This window comes from Lygodium microphyllum, chromosome 14, assembly GCF_053477565.2.
Source record: "Lygodium microphyllum isolate KBCC chromosome 14, Lygodium_microphyllum_v1.1.10, whole genome shotgun sequence".
NCBI lineage: Eukaryota > Viridiplantae > Streptophyta > Polypodiopsida > Schizaeales > Lygodiaceae > Lygodium > Lygodium microphyllum.
This window is the reverse complement of record NC_141148.1, coordinates 132,121,373-132,136,349: the sequence shown is the minus strand read 5'-3', so window position 1 is coordinate 132,136,349 and position 14,977 is coordinate 132,121,373. Positions and strand designations below refer to the sequence as shown.

The 14,977-nt window shown below is 37.7% G+C and overlaps 1 protein-coding gene across 3 annotated transcripts; it reads left to right on the top strand.

Annotated features, from left to right (window-relative positions):
• Window positions 1-8,729: 8,729 nt before the first annotated feature.
• Window positions 8,730-13,273, top strand: LOC148026125 (uncharacterized). Of its 3 annotated transcripts, XM_087693395.1 has the most exons (3): window positions 8,731-10,183; window positions 11,540-11,594; window positions 11,741-13,269. In XM_087693395.1, exons 1-3 carry the CDS (start codon window positions 9,656-9,658, stop codon window positions 11,746-11,748), a joined length of 591 nt encoding a protein of 196 aa, XP_087549521.1. In that variant the 5' UTR covers window positions 8,731-9,655; the 3' UTR covers window positions 11,749-13,269. The 3 variants fall into 3 exon arrangements, with proteins under 3 accessions (XP_087549520.1, XP_087549519.1, XP_087549521.1); XM_087693394.1 differs by lacking the exon at window positions 11,540-11,594 and having other exon boundaries at window positions 8,730-10,183; window positions 11,741-13,273; XM_087693393.1 differs by having other exon boundaries at window positions 8,730-10,183; window positions 11,540-13,271.
• Window positions 13,274-14,977: the final 1,704 nt, after the last annotated feature.

Sequence of the window (14,977 nt, the reverse complement as noted above, 5' to 3'; positions counted from 1 at the left end):
CCTTGTAAAGTCAATTGGTTGAAAATCCAGTGAAACTAATTTAAATGTGGGGACACACTAGTCCCTTATTTCATCCGAAGGTCCATGAGTTGTTTCAACCAATACATCTATAAAGCAAGACTTTGCCTATCATAAAGATTGTGTATCTTTTCCCATAACTGCAAACATTATCCTCACGTGCCACAATTTTCAAGTAAACCTGTTTAGATAATGATAATATAAGGGTAGATTTACATAGCTCATCCAACTCATCCCAATCATCTTGATCCATGCCTTTGGGCTTTATACTCTTGGTTTTCAATGGCCTAACCTGCTTCTTTCCCATATCTGCATCTTTTAATAGGTGAATTTTGTGCCACTAAGCTTTTCAATATTGAAAATAATACTATCATTTGAAGAACCAACCATAATGAGTGACGATATACCAATGCAAAATCCAAGAGAATGGGCTATTATGAATGACTATAAATCAACCCCTAACACTTAGCCAAAATAAGAGCAAAATAGAAGAGAATACCCAAGTATGAAGCTATTCACCAACTTCAAGCAACAGATTGCCAAAGTACAATGTCTGCTCTCATAAAGAATGTGAAAAATAGTAATTATAACAATGTTGAAATAAAGTCAGTTGTATATGTCAATCCAAATAGTAATTATAGCAATGTTAAAATAAAGTCGATAATATTTGTCAGTCCAACTTTGGGCAAATAGCCAAGAAAGAAAGCTCCCACTAATATTCAAGCAACAATCAAGATATAAAGAATGCAATTAACAATGGCTAAGCATAGGCCACTAGTACTAAAGACTAGCACAAAGTCAAAGTGTTAGTAAACCATAGATCCCATAAGCATATACATCACTGACAAACTATTGACAGACGTAAGTTCTGTTGGGGGTAAAGGCACCTCTGCCTAGCCACTTGTGTATTACTACATTGGCAGTACCCATGCTTGCACACTATAGGTGGTGAGTGCCTATCACTGTAACTTCATTCTTTATTCTTTCAGTGACATTTGAATAAAGGGAAGGCCGATCACACATTGTGACTATTGGAGTTCCCAAATTGTGTGTCCGTCTCTCTCTTGCTCTTGATCCTTCCAACACAGCTCTTACTCCCACTCGTGCTTCCACTTTAGGACTCACCACCCTTCAACTGGTATGTAAGATCAGACTTACATCCACGGGACTTGCTGTGTCCATGTGACTTAGACCAGGACTTCTAAGATTCCTTTCCATGATGATCATTACCTTTCTTACCACTTCTATCACCTCTAACGAATAAAGTACGTGAACTACGGGAAGCATCATTGTTTTTCCTGTTAATTTATTCGATCAAAAGAGCACTCTCCACATCTTTCAATTTTAGCCCATCAAGTTTGTTGGTACAAATCGCAATGTGAAATACATGTGACCCCCTACCATGACTGATTTCATAACTATCGCAGTGTATCCGGTATTATGCGCTTAGGTAATGATTAGTCACTTGCTAGTGTTGGTATTGGTGATGCCACTCTACAGTTTCTCTCTTTGGTAGCACTTTTGTTCTCCATAATGTACGTCATGTACCCGCACTAACTAAAAGCCTTATGTTTGCTAGGCAGCTTGATGATGCAAGTTATCATATATGATTTGGTGATTTTGCACGGAAGATGACTCGTGGCGAGCTTGTTCTTGCAAGAGGTGCCAAGTCTAATAGCCTCTACCCCTTGGTTGTATCTAATACTATTGACCATATTTTGTCAGTGGGTTCTATCCCACATGTATCTCTTTGGCATGCTCATCTTGGGCATATGTCACTTAAGGGAATGGAAATGCTTAGTGCTTTGCAGTATCTTCCACATTTTGAGTCATGTGATCATTGTTTATATAGCAGGTAGACTAGGAATTCGCATAAAAAATCTGGTATTCCACGCATGGGTGAGCCTTTGGCTCTTGTGCATTTAGATGTATGTGGATGGATCAAGAACATCAATCTTTTGTTGTATATCGAAGGGGAGCTCATGCATTACACACCTAGCAAAGGAATGGAGATAGTAAGCATCAACGTGAAAATCTATTGCTAGAAAAATTTGGTGAGTTTAAACAAATTTTGGTAAACTATATCTCATCCCAACAAGAGGAATCGAGTCATTTACTTCTCTCACTTTATTTTGGAGAATTTGAGCACAATCATGGTCCAAAAATATCATATCAGATCTCTTGTTAATATCTGTAGGTAAAAAGCAATAAACATTGAAGCCCTTAGGGTCAGCCCTTTCAAGAATGGTAGATAACTCCTTTTCAAAAGATAGGAGTTTTTATGCTTCCTTTTCTTCTTTCTTCTTTCTTTTAAACTCCCTCCATTTATCTCCCTGCTCTACTGTGGCCTTTTCCTCTTTCTCATGCTATCTTGTGTCCTTTTCATGCATAACATCTTTAATCTTCAGACCAGTATCATTTTTCTTCTTTCTATATGGAGGCACATTTAAAATATTGAAAGGCTTAACATCAAAAAGAGGGATTGGCTCAAGGACCTTTGAAAACATGTATCTCAATATCCTGAGAATAATCATGTCTTTATCCACAAGCGTAAGCCTATGTGCATGAGCAACACATATATAATAATCTTGGAAAAACTCAATCAAAAAACCCTTTGTAGCCTCCTGAATATAGTTGAGACCTGACCTAGTCCATCTAAAACTCTATAGACTATGCTTGTCACAGATTTTTCTAACAAGCCTCTGAAAAGACAGCTTTGGAATTGCATTATTGAGAGCCTTCATTATATTTCTAATCTCCTTAAGGCACCTCACATGCTTTGAGAACCTTTTTCTTGACTTTGATTTCTTTGAAAGTTTGGAAGGCTTGGAGGACTGATGTATCTTTGAAGCAAGACCTCTAGGACCAACTTTTCGCTTCCTTGTAGAGTGGACTTAGTTCTAGCCATCTGAAACATCCAAAAAAACAAATAATACTAACAAATAAAGAAAGATCTCCTAATCTCTCATATCAATATATCTACAATCACGAAGCAGTAGGCAAACACTAATCACAAAATCTAAATCCAATTTCAATAAAACAATATGAAGATGTAAGAAATGCGAGTAGGCCTTGAAGACAGAGAAAACTTAACACCATATCGTGTTTCATACGGCACAATGGGAACAATGCATGCTCAAGTCGGATGAAACGCGATATGGCCTTACTCGGAAAACAATTCATAACACCGTTCTCGTTTCATACGATCTAGGAGAATCAACTCATCTTTTAGACTACTTTTTGGACAAAATTATTTACCCTAAACAACTTTATCCTTCTTGATTGATAATTTTTTTAAATTTCGACTTTGTAGTATATGTTTTTTCAATAGACACACATGCATTTAAAAGATTAAAAGAGATTCTCTCATTTCAACTTAATTATTTACTTGAAGCTTGAAGTTCTATAATTTATGAAACTTAAAAGAGATTCAAAGTTCTATAACCTAGCACCCACATAACAACAGAAACTTGCAAGCCTTTGTCATATGAAATGTGAGGAGACCTCATCTGGACAAGAGAAACCTAGCACCCATTGCGTTTCTTATGTTTGGCATTTTTGGAGATGATTTAGTAGGAGTGTTCAAGTGATTTAGAACTTACTCATTTTTTGAAAAAACACTTACATTCTTGAGTGTTGAGTGCGTATGCTACCGATGAAACCTTCTTTAGTACCCTTGCGTAGAAGAATAATTTTGTACAACAATCAAATTAGTGTTGTGTTGGTGTGGTTGAGCATAGAGAGGGGTTTGTGTTTGAAAAAACTCTTTTGCAGTTCAGAAATCGGTTTATAATGACGTTGGTTTACACGTATGGTGCTGTAATGCGTAGTTAATTTCACATGTGCGACTAAAGACTGTTTTGCCTGGGAAGTTGTGCCACATGTCACTTACTTTTTCGGTATGATAACACTTTTATGGCTTCAATTTTCAAGTTTTTTTCTTCTTTTTTTTTTCATTTTAAGCACACGTCCTCCGAATTAGTACAGTGTACTTTTTGATCAAACATGTGGTGACCATTGGCATATATATATATATACGAACACTCAAGTTCGGGTCTTGGTTACTATTTCTTTCACGTATCTTGTGTTGTTTTCAACCAACTTTTTATCTTGTAAGCATCATAAGCCAAACCAAGCATATATTTACAAGAAATCATTTATTCTCAAGAGCAAGCCCTGCAAATATCAGGTATCACACTTTTTTAAATATTTTTCTCTGCAATCCTGAATTTCGAGGCATTGAAGATGTTAGTTGGTTTAAAAGGAGAAAGATACATCAAGGACTTAGAAATTCTGTAATAGTTTTACTTTGTTTTTCTAGTAATATTGGTCTAGTAAGCATATAAAATGATGGGATTTTGATGTTCTTGAGGCATTGTTTTGTTCAAATTTTCTCGATGTTTAAAACACGAATTCATCAAGTTTTTTTTATAAGTGACGTGTGAAACACAATTTTGTGAACATGAGGTAGTCTGAATCATTGTTTTTGCATTTCATGAGTTGAAAATGTTAAACAAAGTTTGATCGATGAGACTTGGAATTTCATGCTTTCTTTGCTGCATAAAGTTTTAACTCATTTCTTTCATCTTGTATTTCCTAAATTTTCTTAGCAATTTTTCTTTAGTCTATTGCACATGAGCAAATGTGGATTTGTATATTATGACCATTATTTTTGTTTTTTGGATTTTCTTTTGTGAGTAATCAGGATGACTAAAAGGAAGTTTTCATTAGAGGGAATGGAGGAGGAGGATTTGGAGGTCGCCTGTGATAAAAAGTTGTTTGATTTTCTTCATGCAACTGGAAATTCATCTAGATTTATTTACATTAAATATATGCTCAATGTTCCCTTTGATTTGCAAGAGCTTTTGAAGGATCTTGAAGATAAACTGAAGGATTTTAAGGCGTTTTATGATAGACATGTGGAAGGCCTAGAGATTAAGGGATCTGTCCATTATAGTGATGTAATGGAATCCTCTAATGCTGCTAGAACAACTTTGCAAACAAGGTTTAGCCTTATTGATAAAGAATTCAAGAAGTGGAAAGCGGATTGCCCTTTTCATTAGAATCAGCAACAATGTCTTCTTGTAGAAGGATGTTGGATTTCTTATATATCTTTAATATATGGATAGTTGTTCTTTAGATACAATACAAGAGAAGAAGATGGAGGATATTGCATGCAAAGACAAAGAAGTTGAAGAGAAGGGTGAAATGTTTCAGGAGGATATTGAGAACTAGTTAGTGCAGGGATTTGATATTGCTTTTTTTAAAAGCGAGAACATTACAAAAGTGGAAGAAAAGAAGATAGAGTTGAGTGCAGAGATTGAAACAGGTTCTCTTAAATGTGTCCCAACATTTCCCAATTATCTCATCAACAAAAAAAGATATGTATTGCTAAATGATATTCAATACCTTTTTGATCTTAGAGAAGATTACTGCTTGGCAATCCTTGCTGCATGGGGTCAAAATGATAAGAATTTTATAGGTTATGAATTTTGGATATTTATCTACTGACATCTTATACTATTATGGTTTATTGTGCATATAGAAATCGAAGATGCATACAACTTTCTTGGAAGAGCCAAGGGTTCAAGGCCATTGAAGCGTAGCAAAAGTCAAGGCTTTGGTCATTATATTTGAAGCTTAAATAATCAAACAGTTGCAATTTATCATAGCAGGTTGTCAAGCTCTCCAAGCTTACCAATAATGGCTTTGAAAGCTATCTCCAAGGTGATTGGATCCCAAGCTTTCAATAGAGGTTCGGACAATATAATTTTGGTGGAGAAGGAAGAAGTTGTAAGAGTTTTTGGCTTCATGCCTCTTTGTCTAGGCTTCATGCTTTGGCTTCATGCTTTGGAGTTCTTGCCTATTATTTACTCTCCCATATAGGAGATGCCAAGAATTTGAAGCTGCTTCTTCCAGGCTTTAGGAAACAAGAGTTCCTAAAATGTAGAGGTCTCACTGAGTGGGATGAAACAAAAGATTCCCTTAGAGGACCTAGTGAATTCCCTAAAACTAAAGACTCTTCTGCAACAACAGAGTTAGACTAAAAGATGTTAAGGGTTTCTTGAAATTCATATTTTTCCATCTCTTTGTCTAGTTTGTAACCATTCAGAATATCTTTGCTTTGCACAAGATTTTAAATATCCATCTTTCCTTCTTTGGATAATAATGGATATAGTCCTTGCCAAAGATGATGTCTTACATGATGCGATTGTGTCTTTGAGCTTGAATTTGTGCCAAATTTGTTTTTGTAGAACCATTGAAAGACCTCTAATAAACTGTTTGCTTTGTATCTTCCACCTCCATGTCTTGTGTGTCTAAAGTATTTTGTTATTGCTTGATAATGTAATTATTTCATACCTTGGGTTGACCAAATAGATAGAGATCCATATTTATTGATAAAATATGGATCATGGTTGTATAAAATATGCTGCATAGTTAACAAATAAAGAAATTCAATTAGAAAACCCTATATGAGTCAGTCAATAAAGAGACATACATATGCAAACTTCTTACCATATAGTGAGTGAAGTGTTGATTATCCCAAGCTTTTGTCATTGCCTTTTTAAAAAGGTTCAATTGGTTTTTGAAGTCTTTGAGATAGTGGAGATATTGGTCTTTGAGGTAGTGGAGATATTGCATTCTCTACTTTTGTCTTTCATATTGGTAGAGAATGCAATATTTCCACTACCTCTTCCTTCTCAAGCTTTAGGCTGTAGCTCCTCCTCCATTAATAGTACACAACATTTTTGAAACAATAAAGATTGATGTCTTGGTTGAATATTAAGGGTAGTTACCAATCTATCAAAGATTGGTAGACAAATCTAAAGGCACCTTTGAGCTAGCTAGTCTTTTATATCCCATGGCCAATAATCTATTCATGCAAATTGTTGATCCAAGTAATGAATGCTTGTGCCGCCTCTTCTTTAGCAACTCTCTATTGCTAACTTATTCTCCAAGTTCTAAATCCTTGTTTGGTCTCGTGTTTTGTACTAACTCTTCAATATAATCCAAGCCTATGATACCTTGTTCGTATTCTATATCAAGGTTAAAACACTACCAAAACATCTTGTAACTAAGATATCCAAGGTACCAGCATTATCCACGATGAAGCTTAAAGCAATCTAGATAGATGATAAGTGAAGAGCTTAAGGCTAGCTCGAAGGACTCTAAATGGGAAAATGAAAAATGATGATGGCTTTGAAGGGGGTCTTCCTTTTATAGCTTAGAAAGGTGGTCAAATCACCCTATCTGACCTAACATATTATAAACCTTCCCTAGTTGATCAAGGAATATTCCCTTTACTTTATTATAATACCTCGCACACTCTGCAACTTGATGCAATGTGCCTTAAGTTGCTAGTAGCAAGATAGCTTCCAATAAGTAAAGATAGCCTCAAAGAGTGTAAAACATATAGAATGTTGATGTGTTGATGTGCTCTTACTAGCCCAGTTATGTTAATTTATAGGATTTTTTTTTCACATTGCATCCAAATTTCATCATCCATGGTCTAATGGAAGTCACTAAAATGGTTTTGAAGCAAGCACAATACACATGCTTTTTTGTCATGCAAAAGCTTTGTGACCAAACTTTCTTATGTAGTGCTATTAATCAAGAGACCTTAGATGCATTACCTTATGCAGTATCCAAACTTTCTTATCTAGTGCTATTAATCAAAAGACCTTAGATGTACTATTGTTGGCCCTTTCATCCTAGAAAATGTAACAACACACTAAAACTAGGGGTTCAAATGGCACAAAGCTCTCATGAAATTAGCTTCACAGACATCATCATTGTCTCTTTGTTTACTAGTTGCTATGACAAGATCATTGTGCATCTACGTGGAGTGGCGATATGAAGACCAAAACTGTTTGGTGGTAACCATCTCATTTTCATGATACCATGTGGAGGTAAGTGGTGGTTGGGACACCGTCTTGGGACTAAGCCTCAAGTACTTAACCAAAATGACTATTAACAACTTTCTTCATACTAAGGGTGGAATCACGATATAAGACATTATGCAACTCACATGTGGGTGCAAAGTGATACCCCCTACTAGTGGCTAGTTACATATGCAACATAGGTAAAAGGGACTTTGCATGTAGCCCCATTATATGCTAGACCCTACTTTGAAGCAACCATGTAGTTTGTAGAATGTGCATTGATGAAGTTTACATGAAAATATGGATTCATAGTCCATTGAAAATGGCTAAAGTTGCAATAAATGTTTTGTTATTGGCATGAAATAATTGTGCGAGATTTTGTCAATAGTATATGGTGCACATTGTAAGGCTTTCTCATATGAGCCTAAATAGGACTCAAGGTATAATTGGATATAAGCATACACATGGTGGTCTGACTTAGTGGAGGTGGTCTATGGATAAATCAAGGTATTATGCATCAACTTTGATCTCAATCACGGTGGTGGGGTGGTCATTTACCTTTGCAAAGTATAAGTCATTAATGATCACAATTAATAAGCAACCGCCCATGCGATCTACCCACCTAGTGTTAGTACGCAACGCACTATCAAAATTTAACCATACATGATGGATGAGATGCCTTCAAGAGAGTGAAGTGAACTAGTGGGGTAGTGGCTCCATAATGTCTTTATTGTTCCTTCATTTGGCCATTATTGCAAGAACATATCTAAATGTAAATGCACTCTCTCTCCCTGACTCGCTCTCTCCCTCTCTCTTTGAACGGTCTATTCAACATGCAATCAAGTTGTTGCCTGTTGCAGTTTGGCAGTCCACAGGCCTTCTCGCACTCTTTCCTTCTCACTCTCTTTGTCTGTCAGTCGGGTGCCACAAAAAGGAAGGAGGATCATGTGTCAGATCAATCTACAGGTCGACTAGAGTATTTTGAAACGACAGGGGTAGGAATCGATTCATAGCCAAGCAAGGCTGACGTGGCCGTGCGCTGGACTGAAAAGGGACAAGACGACAACGCACAAGCCTCCTCTGGCTCTCTCACTCTCACTCTGTGGTGGCTGCCATAGCTCTGCCCCCTTTGAGTGATGACCACTAAGACCTCAAGAATTTGTCACACATTGATGTTGCAAGCACTGTCAGATCGATGTCTGAATGGTACACAACCGGCCATAAGCTGATAGCCTTGTTCGTACTCCTGTTGGTGTTGGCCAGTGTGAGCGACTAGTGACATCAATGTGCCGGCACTAGAGATAATTCTAGATTCTCCTCTCTCTCTCTCTCTCTCAAAAGACGAACGCAGAAAAGTGGCGAGATCTTCTGTGGCACAGCAATCTCTGTGTCTGTGAGACTGTCTCTCTATAGACTGTGTCTCTCTCTACCTGTCGAGAGAGATCGGGGTGCAGAAAACAAAGGTTGCACAGTAGCAGGCAAGCTCAGACAGAGCCATAAACAGAAAGGGGGAGAAGGAAAGTGTGTGAGGGGAGCGACAACAGGAACAGCACACACGCAGTGATGCTGCTCACTTTCTTAGAAACTAGAGGAGAGCGTTTGGGATGCCGTTTGTACACAGGCTTTTTGCCCTATCAAGCTGTGACTGCCACAACATGAACATATCCTGAACCCCACCTTTCAAGCAAGAGCTCATGCTGGAAGCCTACACCTCTTTCCCCCTTGGGGGGAACCCGTTACCATAGGCCTCTCACATGGAGGAACCTCTAGGTATGCTGGTAGTCTCGTCAGCATTTGGAGCATCTACATTGAATCTGCATACCACTATGTCACAAGTTGGATCGGTCCCATCACCCTTCATCCACCAAACTCATCCGACTACCTTCCTACACGAGACAAGGATGGCTGGCTCCTTGCAAAGGTCGTTTGGACAAATCATGGGGAACCCCCTCTTTAATGGTCTCCCGGTGCAGTATCTAAATAATGGAGGGCATAACACCTGGAATCGTGGAGAAGCCAGCAACCATGGTGGTGAAGGTTGGGCCTTGGGTGGTGGTGCAGCACCGCAGGGAGGAATCACACAACTTTTGGGAGCCAGCAGAGGGGGCAACACCAATTTAGTAGAGTGCCCTCATGAGCCTAGAGGTGCTACTAACAAGACAAATAATTTTCCACAGCAGACCTGCACAGCTCATTACACTAAACCGGCTGGTGAAGGCGTCAATGGAGGACACGAAGGCGCTAGTCTACCCCCGGAGGGTAATCAGGATCAAGTCATCAAGGTAACCCACCCTCAAGCCTCCGAGGTAATAAGGTTCCTCTCTCAGTCCCTACTTTGGAATTGAAGAAATTTAATTGCACCGATGAGTCAAGAGCATTGTTAGGTCTTTGCCATGGTTCTCACCCACCGATTGACTTTCTAAGGAAGTGGGTTAGAAATAATTGGGAATCAATTGGATGCAAACCGATTAGCATGCAATACCTACCGAATAACTATTTCTTTTTTCTGTTTGAGTCTGCACAAGCGGCCTTAACTCTGCTAAGCTTTGGCCAATGGATGCTGTGTAACTCACCTTTGTCATTACCGAAATGGACCTTGGAATTCGACCCAAATTTGCCATTGAATCTCTATCCATTTCTGAAAATTTTGGCTGCCCCCTAGGAAGATTACTTGGTCAAAGGCCATATACGGATATAATCCCGAGATGGCATCCTGAGTTGCTCATTGAAGTAGATATCAGCAAGAAATTGATAGAGTCATTGATAATCTCAGATACAGATGGATTATTTATTAAGGACCAGCTGGTTATTTATAAGAATTTACCTAATGCATGTTTTAAGTGTCTCAAAATAGGTCATTTTATCAGGAATTGTCATGAATGGAACACACATGAAATTGTTGATAATAAGCAAGAGGCTATCCTCCCCAAAACTGACAAAAACCAAGATGATGGTTTTTAGCAGATTAATAGGAAGGGGAACAACAATTAAAAACTGTTAGTCCCATCTTCACATTTCAACTTAACCTTACCTTGGGTTGCGGTTGACTCTGTATGGTTTAGTTTTTTCACCAATCTATTTCAAAGAGTGATTTGAATAAATCCCACAAAATATATCGGAAGGGGATTAGAACTTGGGGGGATATATGGGATCCCAATATAAAAGATTGGCTAAGCAATGTACAACTCACGACTAAATTTGGCCTACTTCCCATTGAAGTCAACATGATAACCCTCAGAATGCAATTATGGGATCTACACCTCTCAGCAGTCATCAATCTAAAACAACCTTTCAATCCCAGAGGAGTACGTCTAATCGGAGATAAGCCTCTTTTGCTCCTTCCAGATCTTCCAGTATGCAATAAAGATTTATGTGCTAAACTCAATGAAAGGCGGCACTTTAATTAGAGTAATAAACAATGGAATTACAGATTTACTAATATTTTGATGAAAGTTTTTCAGCCTTAGATGTCCTGTCTAATGTGGCTCATAATCCTTAAAGGTCTATGGACTAATGAAAGGGCTTTAAAGGCAGGAATTGGAAATGGACTCTGCCCAAGAAGTAATACAAATGTGGAGTCAATATCGCATATTTGTTATAACTGTCATCATAACACGAAATTTTTTTGCTTCTTGCAGGTGCTGTTAATGCCAGTCCATCCAACTAAGTTCACCTGGAAAGAGATAATCTTGGGTGAAATATATGGCATATCTCCAATAGTTTGGAATTGGATTAGAAGCCTCTTTCTTTGGAATATATGGATCTGTAGGAATAAAAAAGTATTTGAAATTGTTTCTATTGATCATATTCATAAATTTAAGACAGATTTTTTGTTGCAGGTGGATAAGGATACTGAGAAGCTACAAAGTTTCCATACGGAAGCTTATCCTGGAGGATCAGAGAGTAAAGTTGCTGTTATGATGCTAGATCTTAAGAAGAAAGTTGTGAATTCCACAAGGATCGTAATGTGATTTAAGTTGATTCATGCTGTAATCTAAGGTTGGTGCATAAGGCAGCTTTCTTGTATTGAAGCCCCTCTTCACTAGCAGCTGTAAAATTCACTCTTTTTTAACATATTTTAATGCTTCGTAAAAAAAAGAAGAAAGAAAATCACTTCCATGGCACATGTGTTGGAACTAGAGGTAACTCTAGATTGCTTGAACTGAAAATCGCCACTGGCTTCCATGGCAACAGACATGTAGACCACTATTTCTTGGACAAAGGGCAACGGGTACGCACCCTATCTCTCGACTCCCCAATACAATTGAATACATCAAACCTGAATCTACAGGTTCCTCGCTGAAGTAGGGCGGGAAGCTGCAGGCGTTCATGCCCCACGAAGGGTTAGGACACAATAGCCATAGCCGTTGATCAAAGCCATCCATCACGATCCTCAAGTTCTCTCTCCCTCTCTCTCTCTCTCTCTCTCTCTCTCTCATATTCTACATGGAGCTTCCTTGCTTATAACTCCGATGCAACAACCATTGAAGATGACTCCAAAGTTGATCTCAAGGTAGTCAGGTATGATCCATTGAGTTAGCAGACCTCTCTCTCTCTCTCTCTCTCCCTCTCTCTCTCTCTCGCTCTCGCTCTCTCTCTCTCTCTCTCTCTCTCAATGTGAGCCCCTCGTTACTCTCTAGGTCTCTGCAACAAGAGACCCCTATCAGTTGCCTGTAAGATGCTTGTAAGCAAGGGATCTAGCCTGACATGTGCAACAGGTGGATGACGATTTGTATTATCTTCTTCATCATGGAACTATGATGCATGCAACAAGCTGTGAAAGTAGCTGGCAATGCCATCATCCACCTATTTCCATCATGGCGGTGAAAGTTACTGGCAGCTCTTAGTGCCCATCAACCACCTACTTCACTGGTAGTGCCCATCAACGACCTACTGTAAGTCGCTCATAGTAACACCCATCAGCCACCTACTTTGCTAGCAGTGCCCATCAGCCGCCTGTTGCTATCAAAACATCATTATGAAGTTTGTGATCAACCCCAGCAATGCCATCAATAGCATCATCAATGGTTAAGTGCCCATGATCAGAGCCAGCAGGCAATTGCAGTACTATCAAGTTCATGACGACCTGCAACAATGCCATCAATGCTATCGTTAGTGGTTGAGTGCATATGACTAGAGCCAACAGTCGAAAGTAAAGTCAATAGAGGTTAGTAGCTCATTTTGAAGGAATCCATAAGGTATTCATTGGTAATAGAATATGGCTTGAAATCACATGATCCCCAATTATAAGAGTTGTGTTGAATGATAATGGAATCCACTATGTGTACAAAATCTATGATAGAAGGAAGTAGGGTTATTACAAACTCTATAAACTAGGGCACAATTCCATCCCCTAGTTTAGAGAGAGAGAGAGAGAGAGAGAGAGAGAGAGAGAGAGTAGCCTTGTCATTGGCAAATATGAATCACTCAAAACATGTTGCTTGGTGTTTGGAAGGACTCCATAATGTCCAAAGATCAATTATCAATGTTTCTTTAGGTAAAAGTTTATTGTGTTGTTCTCTATTGGAGGAAATGAGGGTATGATCCCATACTAATATTATAATAAAATGCTTGAATCTTTCAAGGGTTTTTTCTTCTATGATTCAATCCACCATTACATGATGTGACATTCATATTGATGGTAGAGTTCAAACCAATGAATGCATATATGGTTGCTTTGTCTCAACCTTTTCCTTGACGTGCGAACATCAAGCCACAAAGAGTTACATGTAATATGATTGGCTCCTCTACCTTACAAAGTGAAATGGTTGAGTGAAAGTAAAGGGAAAAAAACTAAAATACTTGCACTATTGGATAGTAGGGAAATTTTACAAGGGGATAATATCTTTTACAAGAGTTTACTTGGGTAATGTTAAATAAATTGTTTGATCAATATACTTTTTAGGGTTAATATTTTCATTGTAGGATTTATTGCATGTGTAAATCTACTATTTCCATGTGATCAATACACATTTATATGATTGCATTTGGCACAAGTTAAGAGGCCATAGTTCTCACCTAGTGTACTTAGGGTTTGTGCATGCCATTGTTAACATCATTTCGATGCACAAGTGATAACATACACACCTTAGAAACATTTAATATGGGTCATCATATTGTTTAGTATTTTTTTATCCCTCATACAAAGAGCTCACATTTTTCTTGTATATAAACATTAGTTATTGTTTAGTATACTTGGTTTGTATGTGTATTTGTAGATCTCTCTCTCTCTCTCTCTCTCTCTCTCTCTCTCTCTCTCTCTCTCTCTCTCTCTCATTAGATTCATTAGTGATTCTCTCTTCAATTATCTTTTGAAGGTGTTCGACTTTTGAAAATATTGTATATATAAGACAGTTAAACATTAATTAAACTAATAAATAATCTATCATGATAGTCTAAATCATACATGATCCTTGATTGGAGTACCAAGGTCTAACATATGATGTGACCTTGTATATAGTTCAAAACCTTTTTGGAACTTTCAAATGGCATTCATTCAAGAGAGAATATATCCTTTACATTATGGCTACGGAGTACTTTACGCTATGGCTTTTGAGAATGGATTACACTAAACATGGTATTCATGTCCCAAGTCCATTTGGCTTGGCACTATCGGATACTATATTTAGTCTCATTATATTTACATCTAAAGAGAGAAAGTTTACATAATCTTACTATGCAACGTGTTACCCAATGTAGTAACTATACATAAACTACTCATAATCTAATAGGAGTTTAATGCACAATCCAATGGAGAATATTACTAAAGAGATATAAAGATTATTGATAAAGCATGAGGTTGATCAATTTATGGAGTTTAGGAAGAATAGTTAGCGATGACTTGCACTAAAGATGGTATCTATGTCCCATGTATTTTTGATTTTGGCACTAATGAATATCATATCTAGTGTGGCTAATTTATATACGGAAAAATATAACTAATGTTAAAAAATGCTAGTAGATTTTATCTTTGTGCATGTTAACACTACATAATTATTCATTTACTCGTTTCAAAGCAAGAACTTGATAATCCACATTAGTTAGTATCTATCTTACGCTCAAAATTTAAGAGTAAA

What these genes read in the sequence shown, in the direction of transcription:
- LOC148026125 (XM_087693393.1), top strand. Translation starts at nt 9,656, where the DNA reads ATGGAGGAACCTCTAGGTATGCTGGTAGTCTCGTCAGCATTTGGAGCA. An exon ending in ATCAGGATCAAGTCATCAAG is followed by an intron (nt 10,184 to 11,539) that starts GTAACCCACCCT and finishes TGCTTCTTGCAG; the next exon opens with GTGCTGTTAATGCCAGTCCA.